Source organism: Tursiops truncatus, chromosome 4 (assembly GCF_011762595.2).
Source record: "Tursiops truncatus isolate mTurTru1 chromosome 4, mTurTru1.mat.Y, whole genome shotgun sequence".
In the NCBI taxonomy this organism is placed as follows: domain Eukaryota; kingdom Metazoa; phylum Chordata; class Mammalia; order Artiodactyla; family Delphinidae; genus Tursiops; species Tursiops truncatus.
The window spans coordinates 86,062,654-86,075,308 of NC_047037.1; the positions used below are offsets into that span (position 1 = coordinate 86,062,654).

Below are 12,655 nucleotides of genomic sequence, written 5' to 3' on the forward strand. Positions count from 1 at the left end.
TTTAAACAATAACAAAAAAAACAAGAACCAGTCTTAACATCATAAAATATTGTTTTTTCAAACGTGGCTCTGTCTATGATGCGAACAGGATTCTCCTTAGGAATTTGAGGTTAACTGTTTTTTAGCTCATGTCCTTAGATTTGGCCAAAGCTACTGGTGAATCTATGTGAGAACCAGTTACCTTTACACTGTTCCAAGACTGCAGCCCTAACCTTGTACAGTCTTCTGGAAAGGAGGTGCACTTATTTCTGAGGGAATTAGGCTAAGTTGAGTATGGATATTTCATGACCATTTCTGAATGATGAACTCAAAATTCACAGAATGATGTGAACGGGCGTGGTTGCAGGCTTGCAGGGATCATGCTAGTATCCTCATGTCTGAATGGCACCTGTTTCTGCATAACAGGGATGGGTTTACACAGCAACATACCCCATCCAAAGCTCGCAGGAACCAGCTAACAGCATTGGTAACAGGGCTGGGAAGGACCCAATATGCAGACTGCAGCCTTGAAACAAAGGGAAACTCTTTCCCTCATAAATTATTCTGGTTTTTATAAGTATGTTATGAACTACAATATCTCTGAAAATAGGAAGGTGGTAAAAGATGTTAATGGTTCTGCAGAGTCATAATAATGACTTGCAAATCTGTTCAAGTTTTATAGGTATTACTTTACTGTTACATAGGCATATTTGACAGTTGTCATTATGCACTTCTATTTTCTATAGACAATCTGTCGTCACTGTATTTGTTGAGATATTTGTTCACATCTTTTATGTAGTAAATCTTTATTGTTTGATCTGGTTCAGAGTAATGAATATTCTGGTTAATCTAATGTTGTAATAGTAGAATGATCCCACATATAAATTTTCAAGTCATAAAAATCCTCCGTGTCAGATTTTGTGCTTCAAGTCTAGGGATACTAAAATTGTTATAACAGCAGAGGTTGGCATAACACTGTAAATCAACTATACTTCAATAAAAAGAAAATAAAATCATTATATCTCATACATGGTTTATCCATTCCTAAGTATTAGAATTATATATCCTATACATAAATGAATGTTTTTATAGACTCTGAAGTAATTTTAGGGTTTTAAAAACTCTCTTGATCATCAGTATGTTAGTGTTAATTTTCATTATATTGTAGATTAACAAAAATGCTAGTTTAGAGTTATTATTAATGGAATTTGAATTAAAAAATTGCTGTATTCACCAGAAATTCTTAGAAACAGGAATCAACTATTTTTTATTTGAAGAAATTCTTTTCAGTAGAGTTCCTTTAGTCAAAAAATGTCCATTACTTTGAAATCTAATAATTTTGAGTTGTGTAGAGAGAGTTTTCAGAGATTAAAATATCATGGAAATACTCAGTATTCTATTCATTTCAGTTAGAAATGTTCTGAACTTATGGCAGTCTTGGCCACCCCTTGTTGATCTCATTAAATAGACAACTCACCCAAGGAAAACGTGATCTTTTCGGATGAGCTATCCCACACTTTGTTTCCAGGGACTGGAGACACAGCCATACACCAGATGGTCAGGTTGTTTGATTGGGCTGGTTTATTATCATACACACTTGTCAAAACAGACTTCAGTTCCCCAAATCCTCCTTTGTCTTTTCTCTTTTCATTAGTATGTGTATTTCTACAAGGCAGATAAGCATAAGGTTAGTCCCCAACGTTTTCCATATGAGCCATACAACCATGCCGAGGTATGGCTAGAGGCAGTGTGGTTTATGGTGATACAGAATCTAAAGTGGTCAAACCACAGCTTCTTTGCAGCGAGCGTTTGTGCGGAAGGCCTGGAATTAACCTGAACTCTTTTGTTCAAGCTCCTGCATGGCATCGATCCATGGTCAAGGTATGAAATGTATTGATTAAAAGTGCTGCTCTATTTGTAACCATGGGTCTAGTGGGTCTAGGGACAAGTTTTCCCAGCTCATCAGCATTGCTTATTGATAACAGTGAGATTGATGATTCGCCCCTGGCCTAGGCGAGAACCTGGGAGGACTCTCCTGTCGAGTGTGAGTAGTAGCAGGAATATGCCTGAGTGACCAGGAAAATATAAAACCACCTCAGCTGAGACTCCATTTTGGGCTCCCCACTTTGAGTGCTGTAAATGTATACATGGGAAGCGTATCCTTACTTTAAGAATATTGCTGCTAGATTATATCCTTTTCCTGAATTAAGCTGTAGACTTCTAACACTGTCACTCTGGGTCCTGCAAGTCTTCTTTAGAAATATTAACTGCCACTGTTAGTACCACCTCCAAATAGCATACATGGTAGCAGAAAATGAATGTGAAACTCTCCATCCCTGGAGGCCAGAACTTTGTCTCACAGCTTCTTGACACTGAGGGTTCTAAATGCCAGTTCTGAAGTTATCACTTGCCAAAATAATAACTAAATGCAGTTGTGTGCGGTAAAATTCTGGCCATACCTCCTGGCCTCAAGGTTGGAAGGGTAATGGGCACATCAAACCACAGCTTATTTAACAGAACATATCTATAATGACCCTTAAAAGATATTTGCAGGATTGCATCCTGTCATTATCGTGGGTGAATTGTTTTTAAAGTGATCTAATAACAAAACCAGTAATAGTCTCAAAATGAATCAAGTGGGTCAATATAATCATTCATCAACGTAAACTTAAAATTTTATCAATTAAAGATCACAGTGCAGCAAGAGCTACATGACTCAGTGACTGTTGAAAATATACTGAGCTCTGAGGCAAAATGACTCAGGAGAAAGGAGAAGGGCTGCTGTCCCAGGCAGGAGACAGCTGGGATTGTTCTGGCAGAGGTGGCCATGTTTACCACCTATGAGAGTATCGCTTTGTATGTTCTCACCTGAGCTTGTCTTGACGTGTGTCCTGCTCCAGGAACTTCTAATCCTCTTGGTAAACATGTTCCTTGCCATGGAGCCAAGTCCTTTATGTACACTTCCTCCAAACCTCCTCACCCCCAACCCACCCAGATCCTTGCAAGAAAAAGTAGAAACTATTTGTTTATTGGTTTAAAGCAGTGATGCTAAGTTCACTGAACTAACTGAAATGATTAATTCATGTAGGTTGAATTAAACTTGTTGGCGCTCATATAAAAGATTTGCATTTACTGACAGTTAAATACAACGTTAGTGTTTATATACGAATTGACCAAGTCAAATATATTTCTTATATTCTGGGAAATGTTACCTCCCAACCCCTTGGAGGAGCTAGATGAGGTATCAGAAAATGGCATTTGGTAGGCAAGATGATGTTTTTCTTGGAATGAGAATTGCTCTTAAATGCCAAGATCAACTTGGGCAGTGGCAACTTCTGTTGTGCTTTGTTTTCTTTCTTTGCCAAACCCACTTCCATTGACTGATTTCCTTACCTTCTCTTTCACCTTGAGGGAAGCTTTTCTCTATAAACCATGTAAGATTTGCTGTGGGAAATACATTCCTCAGTGAGCAGGTAAATATTCTCTGGAGGTGGTGAAAGGCAGAATACAGAAAGAATTACTTGCCAATTCAGAAGAAACTGAATTGATACCCCTTATATCTCCACCAAGCCTCAAACAAGGCAAATTGGCACAAAATCATTTTCTCCACTTTTAACAAGGCAGTGTTTACCTGTAAGAGGTTTAAAGAGTGAACTATAAACAGGCAATCTCCTATACAGATGTTATAAATTAATGGTTAGAATTTAAGGTCAATTTAAGAAGAATCTAGGACTATACTAATGTTGCAAGTCTGGATTCTGGGTTCTGAAAAGGAAAATTACATCCCTACATAGGCAGAACAAAACTGTATAAATGGAAACCAAAGAATAGAAAGAAGAAGCTATAACAGGCAGCGGCCAGAGAAGAATATTCTGTTAGACTGAAAGCTAAAAGAGAGCCAGACTTTTGTTGCTTTCGTTCCCCAAATAATGTAAAGTACTATTTGTAGCAACAATTACAGGAACCATTTAATATAAACATCTCACTTTTGACTTGTAAAGAGTTTTCCTAATTAATTTTTTATTTTATCATCTAAACAATCTATGGGCTAGATAGGACCCACCCTATTATTGCCATTTGACAGATGGGGAAATCAAGGCACAGAATCACAGAATGGTTAAAAGGAGAAGAATGTAGTTGATGGCACAATTGGAAGAGTTACCTTAATCCCAGTCCAAGACATTTCCTGGTAAAACACGCTGTATTGAAATAAGAAAGAAGTAGAAGAAGAGGTAGCTTACGTTACAAAACCTGGGAGCTTAGAGGAGGGTTAGTTACGTTTTATTTTCAACACTGTTTGTTCTTTGTAAGATGGTGGTTTTTTCAAGAGCCTGGTGAACATATCCAATAAGACTTATTAGATCTTCATTATTTTATCTGAGACGCTGCAAAATTATAATCCCACTTTTAGCTACCTGTTTTCTCATCCAGAGATATGTGTGTTTTACATATGACCAGCCCTAGTTCTTAGTTCTCAAATATTTTTCATTGATGAACATGAATATTGATGAATATGCTAGTTAACTAGTAAAGAACAATTAACTATATTTAATGCTCGGTGTGCCAATTTCCCCACAGGATAGTGATGCCCAAAGAGTCTGGTCTTGAGCAGAACTGAGAAACCAAACCTAAGGATACTAAGTCCCATCTTTCTGGTGAGATCCCACTGAGGAGCAGTTGAACATCCCCCAGAACATCACATCATGGCAAAAACCCTAAGGAAATCATGAGACTTTCAGAGGAGGTCATCTGTTGTATCCAAAATGGTAGTAGCAAACACTGCAGCCCCAGCTTTCCTACCCATTCAGCACTTGCCAATGGGATGCAGGCACGTGACGGGAATGCAGCTCCATGAAATTATGTCTCTTTCTGTCCTAAAAGTAAAACCAGGTCCCCTGAATTGTATTCTTAATAAGTAAAGAGAATTCAGTTTATTTAATCCAATAAAGTGCCAAAGATTGACATTGATCTCCAGGTCGTCCATGTAAGAGTTATAGGAAAAAAATGTCTTTTAAAAGTTGTAAAAGTTTGTATTAATGCCCATACCTTTAACCCCTCTCATGGTTCATTTTCTCCATGCTCATTCAACCCACCAAAAGATGAGGATATGGTCATATCAGGAACAAGTAGGGGTTCCATTATTTCATAAAGGCAACTGGCTCACTGAAGAAATTTCTTGTCAATTTAATAAAAATATCAAAAAGATTTAACTCTTGTAGATTCTCTGAATTCAGATTTCATGGAATGCTTCAGATTTCATATATTCTATACGAGCTCCAGACAGTGTTCCAAGATTTTGTTTAGGGATATGGTTCTTGTCCCAAAACTCCTTTAGTCTCCAAAATTGAAAAGCTTCAGACTAAACTAGTTCAAATTGAAGTCAAACGTATTTTGAAATGTCAAGCACATATGGTTTTGCTGAGAAAGCAGAGCTGTATTTCCAAACAATTAAGAGAAAAACATGCTAAATTTGGAAAAAAAATGAAGTAAATATGAACAAGAGTTTACGTACACATACATATATGTGAGAGTACATATATTACTCTGCTGAGAAGTCAAAATCATTCACTCACTCAGTGTGTCTGTTGCATTCATGAAACAAGTAAATTATTGGTTTCTCCAGCACATTATTCTAAGTACATATGGAATAAGTAAGCAGTAGCACAAAGAATTCTGCAGTAAGTGTCAAAAAGTATTTGGAGAGTTCTGTGGGAGTACAGAGAAGGATGAAATCTGGAAATAACTTAGAGGGCACAGTTATATTTTGTGGACAGGCAAGAGTTGGGCCTGGATCCTACAGGTGAAAAGTAGTGGGGGATTCACAAAGATGGGCAGATGGAATGGTTCATGGGCTTGGGAGTGAGGTGGGGATGTTGTCCTGGAAGGAGAGGTTGGAGCAGGATAAAACTGATGAGTCAGGAAAAATGAATCCAAATCTGGCTGTAAGACTGATCATTCCCTTATTTCCACAGATGAAATACTGAAATGGTGACCATTTGTAAATTATCCCATATTCAGTTTGCTTAAGTTTGGACAGAACCTTTTCCAAAGGACTTTTCACAGAATCAGTTTGAAAATAGCTGTTTAGTCTAGAAAGAGAAAACCTAAAAAAAGAAAAAAAGAAAAGAGTTTCCCTATTTGTTTACCAGCTCTTCATTTCTATTTGGGGTCTCTCCATGCCCCACACATTTGCTTTTCACTTGAAATTTGACTTTCAGTCTCTACATGTTTTCTACTCTACCATTTCTATATTTTCTTCTATAACTCAAAATTTTTTTCTCCCATGGACACCTTCTTTAAAATGTGCCTGTCTCCTCTTGGTAGGTCTTCCTTCCTAAATCTATCTATCTATCTATCTACCTATCTGAAATACATATTTTTTGCTTAAGTTGATTATACCTTTATTTCATTCCAATTGAGAGTAGAAGCCAACATATTTCAGCTTTTCCAATTCTAGTTACATAATATAATAAAAAGCAACCCCAAATTTGCTATATTTCTCTAAATTGGGGGGGGGGGGAGTGCTTTCACTTAATCTTCCCCTTTCTGCAAGTTCTCTGGCTTTTCTACTGACTGTATTTACAACATCAATAGTTTCCAACCAAAAATGGAGACTCATGGTCTGACAATTGGACAAAATATTTGAAACCACAGATATTCTTGAGGCATGTGGTTTTTCTGCCTGTATGTCACCCATTCCCCCTCTTAAATCTCCTTCTTTGCTTGACAGGTGATCTAGTCTTCTGGAAACAGAACTAAGACTTGTAGGTGCTCAACTTACTGTTTTACTACATGATATTTGCCAGGGACAACTTTCTTCAGTGGTGGAGGGGGGCGGAGAAAAGTTTTGCATTTGTTGCAGAAAAACCCTACAGGCAGGGACACACCCACTTGGAAACCAGGCTTCCCTGGAAGTGGGAGGGAACAGGAACTGGAGGTGCCCTCCTCCCAGGGATAGGAGTCAGCTAACAGCCTTCTAAGGCAGCAGGAGTGCTCACCCTGCACCGGAGCCATCAGAGACCAGTCCAGAGCCTTGCTTGCCTGTTAAGTACCCACTTGTGGCTGGGAGGTGCTTCCTAACTGTTCAAGGTTGCAAAGCTTAACGAATAAGCTCTCAATCACTTAAGAAATGACCCAAGAAAGGAGAGAGAAGTCAGGCTGTTTTTAACATATACTACAATTTTCCCTTTGTTTATTTATTCTTAAAATGAGGTACCTCTTAAAATAAGCCAAACATCTGGACTAAGTTGCTGTCAGGAAGTTCTCATCAGCTGTTGGCTCTGCAGGCGATGGTGCCTGGGAAGGTGGAGGATGGTGAGCTGCTTGCCGAGGACACCCAGGCACAACCAGGTCTGTGGAGATTCGCTCCACCTCTCTCTCCTTCGGGCATGCCAGCTCCTCCCACTGAAAACAGCTAAGCCTGCTGTGTGGACTTCCTAGAATCCCAGCCCCAGAGGGACCTCCCTAGGGACAAGCTAACCTCACATTGAGAACTTTATTTCCCAGACCCTGGCAGACTTTGTAGCCTCCGGACAGCCTGTTGCATCCGTTCTGAGGAAACGCGAGTCTCCGACATCAGCATCTGTCTATGCTTCGCTTCTACCCACGCTGAGGGAGACCCAGTGAGGCCCCAGCCCTGGGGCTCCTGAACAGCCTGAACCCTGAGGCTTCTCCTCCTGCTTCCAGAACGCATTGGATCGATCGCCAGGAGCACAGAAACAGCGGAAGCAGCCAGGAGGAGAATCAAGAGAGAAACCTAAAATGTTCAATATTCAAAAACACCCGTGTTGCTGGTTGATGTAGAGAACACTGAGCTCACTCAAGAGCTTTGTATTTGTTGCACTAATTTGTTTTGTCTTCTGGGCCAGCCAAGGAGGGATCAGTATGTATCCAGGTCATGGAGGGAATGTACAGGAGGGCCTCCGGGCCATTTTGCTTGGCTCTGATGCACCCTTACTCTCCAGTGAAGCAGAAAGGAAACATCACACCACCCAGGTGTGGCCGGCCTTTGACCATTATTGCAAATCCCCAAGTCACCACAGTCCCTTGCCAAGTACACTTTTAGCCTTAGAGATTTTTGGAAAGGAAAGCTGTAAAGAAGAGACAGGATGAGGCGGGAAGAGGAGGAAGGAGAGGGAACCAGGATAAAGGCAAAAGGGGACTTAGAAGTGAAGGAGGACGAGATCAGTGAGACGGGAGGACCGGTCGGCCCTTTTGCGGGTACCACACCCACCCCGATGCCCCACAACAAGGGGACTTGGTTTTCCGAGGCCTGGGAGTATTTCCCCCTGGCCCCTGCCTGTGCTGGACACCACCCCAACCCATACACCACCTGCCGCCTGTGTGGCGGGCAGGTGGGACGTGGCCCTGGGGTTAACGTGGGCACCACAGCCCTGTGGAAGCATCTGAAAAGCATGCACAAAGAGGAGCTGGAGAAGGGTGGCCATGGTCAGGCCGGGCAGTGCCAGGCCCCCAGGCTTCAAGGGCCGCAGCTCCCCACAGGCATTGAGGGCGACTGGGCCAGGATCCTGGAGCAGGCCAGCCAAAGAAAAAAGGAGGCACTTAGGAGGGAGAGGGCAGTGGAAAGGAGAGAGCGAGCCCTGGACGAGGTGGAAAGGGCCATCCTGGAGATGAGGCGGAAGGTGAGGGCTGAGAAGAAGGCCTGCCAGAGGGACAAAGACAGCCCACAGCAGCTCATCCCTTCCATTTTGTTTAAACGGGGCTTGGGGGATTCTATTCTGAGAACACTGACTTCAGACCCGTAGCAAAGAAGGCCATTTTAGTTCCAGCTCTAGTATATAGCAAAGTGGCTTAGTGGGATTTTGTTTTTAACAGAAAGAGAGCATAGTGTGGTTAATCTCAGCAGGTCTGAATTGGCCAAATGCTTGTCTACAAGGTTCCTTAGAGCTGTATTCACCAAAAGTTTAAAACATACTAACTAAAGAGAAATGTCGGTTCGCCACCATGGGTATTGTGGGTTATTTGGGAGCAGAATGTACCAGCCTGTCAGCACTGATGAGTGAAAATAATGGGATTTATGCCTAGCACTTGGTTTTGGTGGAATTGAAGGTTTTGATGGTTGAGGCTGGTTGGGTGGCTGGAATATGCCTATGCGACCAGCTCACTCTTGAGAGCCCACCATGAACACAGATTAGGCTTCCTGGGAGAGAGGTGTTTGCACACATGCTGGTGTTGATTTGAGAACTGGATACAAAGCTTGTTCTGTGGGACCCAGCAGTGGAAGGACAAAGAAACCTGAGCCTGAGATCTCCAGACCCTTCTGATGTATCTTTCTCCCATTATTGCCGTGCTTATATTAAAGCTGTTTCATCAATATAGCCTGTCTGAATCCTGTAAGTCTCTCTCACAATCTAACACATAAGTAATTAATGCATAATTAGCACAGAGAAAAGTAAAGACTTTTCAACTCACTTGAATTAAACATTAAGAATAGAGGATATTGGGCTTCCCTGGTGGTGTAGTGGTTGAGAGTCCGCTTGCCGATGCAGGCGACACGGGTTCGTGCCCCGGTCCGGGAGGATCCCACAGGCCACGGAGTGGCTGGGCTCGTGAGCCATGGCCACTGAGCCTGTGCGTCCGGAGCCTGTGCTCCACAACAGGAGAGGCCACAGCAGTGAGAGGCCTGCATACCGCTAAAAAAAAAAAAAAAAAAAAAAAAAAAAAAAAGAATAAAGGATATATATTAAAGCATAATTTGATTTCATTTTAAGCTCTGTTAAAGGAGGAGTATGTGAGGAAGAGATGAAAGAACCTCAGAAAGAAAAAGAAAAAGGTGGAGAGATTGGGGTATATTAGGAGAAATAAAGAACAGAGGCAGAAAACCAAAAAAGAAACAGGGATAGAGAAGAAATGTGAAGATAAGAGAGACAGTTCCCTAGAGAAAATTCACCATGGAAAGGTAGGAGACCTTGACTGTCTGAGAGAGTGAAGGACAGAGAACATATTCTTAGCTTCTGAGGTCAATTTTAATGAGTTAAGTAGCTTTTGTTTTGTCCCCGCATACCACACAGACCACTCATTCATTTGAGCAGTAGGTTTCAGATTATATTCCTCAAGATACTGACAATGCCTTGTTCTCCGATTTTTTAAGAGCTGTTCATCTTTAAATATTTAGAGATGCTTTGAGAAAAGGGATCCAGCAGTCCTCACTGGACTGGCCACTGAGCCTGCGCGTCCGGAGCCTGTGCTCCGCAACAGGAGAGGCCACAACAGTGAGAGGCCCGCGTACCGCAAAAACAAACAAACAAAACAAAACAAAACTGCATTGGGAGTGGGGAAGAGGGCATGGTGAGAGCGGGGGAAGACAAGAGGAGACAAAGCCAGCATTTCATCTCGTAGACAGCCATGTCCCTAAAGCAGACAAGATCCTGGTATAATAATGGTGTCTTGCCTTATTCGGTCCCCACCTATGTGGCTCCTTTTTACTGCTGTTCTTAGACATGTCAGCAGCTCTAACAGTCAGATCTGTCTTCCCTGTGAGCTGTTTGTGAAAAGACACAAGTCCAAACACCAGGCTTGTGAAAAACCCAGGCTGCATTGCAGTCCTGCAATCCCCTTTTTTCTAGAAACCTGCCTGATATTAAAGCTTTCACCTTCCTTATGGTTTCCCCCCGGGGGTGTGATGCCCCTTTTAGGACCCTTTCCATCTGTGGTGAAAGCTCAGGGGCTCAGGGGCTCACTGCTGCAAATGATGATGGCGGCTGGGAGTCACACGGCTGGAGATTTGGACTCAGAATCTTAATGTGCTACAAAAGATGCTATGAGGGGAAAAAAAGGTTGCAATATCTAATCTTAAACACACACACACACACACACACGCACACACACACAGGAAATGGAGCTTAAGAAGGTCAAGGAATGCACAAAACTCAGGCTTTGCAAAACCAAAATTAAATAAACAGAAACAATCAAATTCTGTAAATAGCTACTGGAGATGTCCTGCTAAACTCTGACGTTTTGCTTTTAGATTACAGTGACTTTTTTCCATGGGTCTTATTATTTTAACCTCTCTTCCTTTTTAGGCATTTCAATCCCACCTGCTTTTGTTTCCTACGTTTCACACGTGAGATAGTTTTGTTTTTTGTTTGTTTGTTTTGTTTTTTTAGTTTTTTTCCTAAATTTTATAAAACGTAATAGAGAGTGACAAGGACAGGACCCACGGAGATGATCTAGTAAAAGCACAGGCAGGAAAAAGACACACATGTGGCTCGTGGAAAGACCGCCCTGCTGAGTAAACTAGCGTTTTCGTGTATCTCTCCTGTGCTTTCTTTTGCTGCATCATCAGAGTAAGGGGTATAGAGGGCCAGGGGCTGTGGCCGAGGGACTCTTCGGCCCAGCATCTCTTGCTCTAGAGCAAAAAGCTGCTACATGGGGGGCCCTGAAGTTTACGTTAAAGACTCTTTCTTTCCATGGAGCTGTGGAGGTGAGGCTGTGTGCCACGCTGGAGCCCTGGCAAAGCCGAGCCCTTGGAAACACGCAAGAACACGACATCCATAGGGGTGACACTCTCCGTGGACATCCCTAGCATGTCTAAGCCTGAAAGGCATCATTGATAGAATAATCTGGGGGCTTTTCTATTCTACAGGAAAGCTAAATTAACCATAAGCTTTGTAATTTTAACTAGTAACACTGGAAGACACAGTTCACAGCTGACCAAACCCCTATTGTTCTAACACTTAGGGCTGCTGGTGCAGTGAACATGTAGCGCCTAGTAAGCATCAATACATGCATGTTGACTTGGTTAATTTTTAAGAGATGAAGGGAAGAGGATAGGAAATTACCATTACTGAGCCCTAATGGTTGCCAGATAGTAGATAGTTTGCATACAGGTCTCTCATTTGGTCCTTATGTCACCATTGTGAGGTTGGTATCATTGTCCCTGTTCATTGATGAGGAATCTAATCTAATCTAATCTAATCTGGTCCAAGGTCCAGAGTTAATAGTGAAGGAGGAGAATTCAGACCCAGGTTTATCAGATTCCACAACCTATCTTGTTGTGTTTTTTCATTAACTCCCACTGTCTCTGAGAATCAATCACATAGCAGATTTATGAATATTCATGCAGAGGAAGGAAGAAGTGAAAGAGAGTGAGTGATAAGTAGTGGGAAGGGAAGAAACATTTCTGAGACATCCACTCTGTGCTGCGTACTCCATTACTGCGCATAAATCCAATGCACCTAAGAACCCTGTGTAATGTTGATTATGATCCCAGTTTTGGAGATGAGTTAGTTGGGACTCATAGAGCTTAACTACTAGATGAGGCTATGTTGCTAGTAGGCGGTTGAATTAGGATTTGACCTTAGTTCTATCTGCCCCTAAAGCATGATCTCCTTCCGTTAGGCCATCCTGCCTGGGTACAGGCATGCTAAATTCTCATCCCACCTCTGCCCTTCATTAGTGGCTCAGCCAGTGGCTTAGACTCTCCAGGCCCCGATCCCTCATCTGTGAAATAACAAGATGTTCTACCTATTTCAGAGGCTTATTGGGAGCATCACGTGATAAAAGCATGTGAAAGGGCTTTGAAGAGTTAATAAGTTATTAAAAATATAATTGGGATTATAAGAATATCAGAGTGAGGAATTACCAACGTTTGTCAAGGTCTTAAAGGATCCACGGACGAGCTGTGTCCTGTAGCTGGTTATGTGGAGTTGGTGAT

The 12,655-nt window shown here is 41.9% G+C and overlaps 2 protein-coding genes across 2 annotated transcripts in view; one reads left to right on the plus strand and one right to left on the minus strand.

Moving 5' to 3' along the window:
• Nucleotides 1–12,655, minus strand: part of CD96 (CD96 molecule) — an 85,266-nt gene that overhangs the window by 43,095 nt on the left and 29,516 nt on the right. The window contains 2 exon segments of the mRNA XM_019923301.1: nt 1,457–1,644; nt 3,351–3,463. Of these exon segments, the coding sequence (XP_019778860.1) occupies nt 1,457–1,644; nt 3,351–3,463 (301 nt within the window).
• ZBED2 (zinc finger BED-type containing 2) lies at nt 7,091–9,279 on the plus strand. The gene is given in 2 exon segments (XM_019923302.3): nt 7,091–8,658; nt 8,661–9,279. Coding segments are annotated over 2 exon segments (606 nt in total). The 5' UTR covers nt 7,091–8,087; the 3' UTR covers nt 8,696–9,279.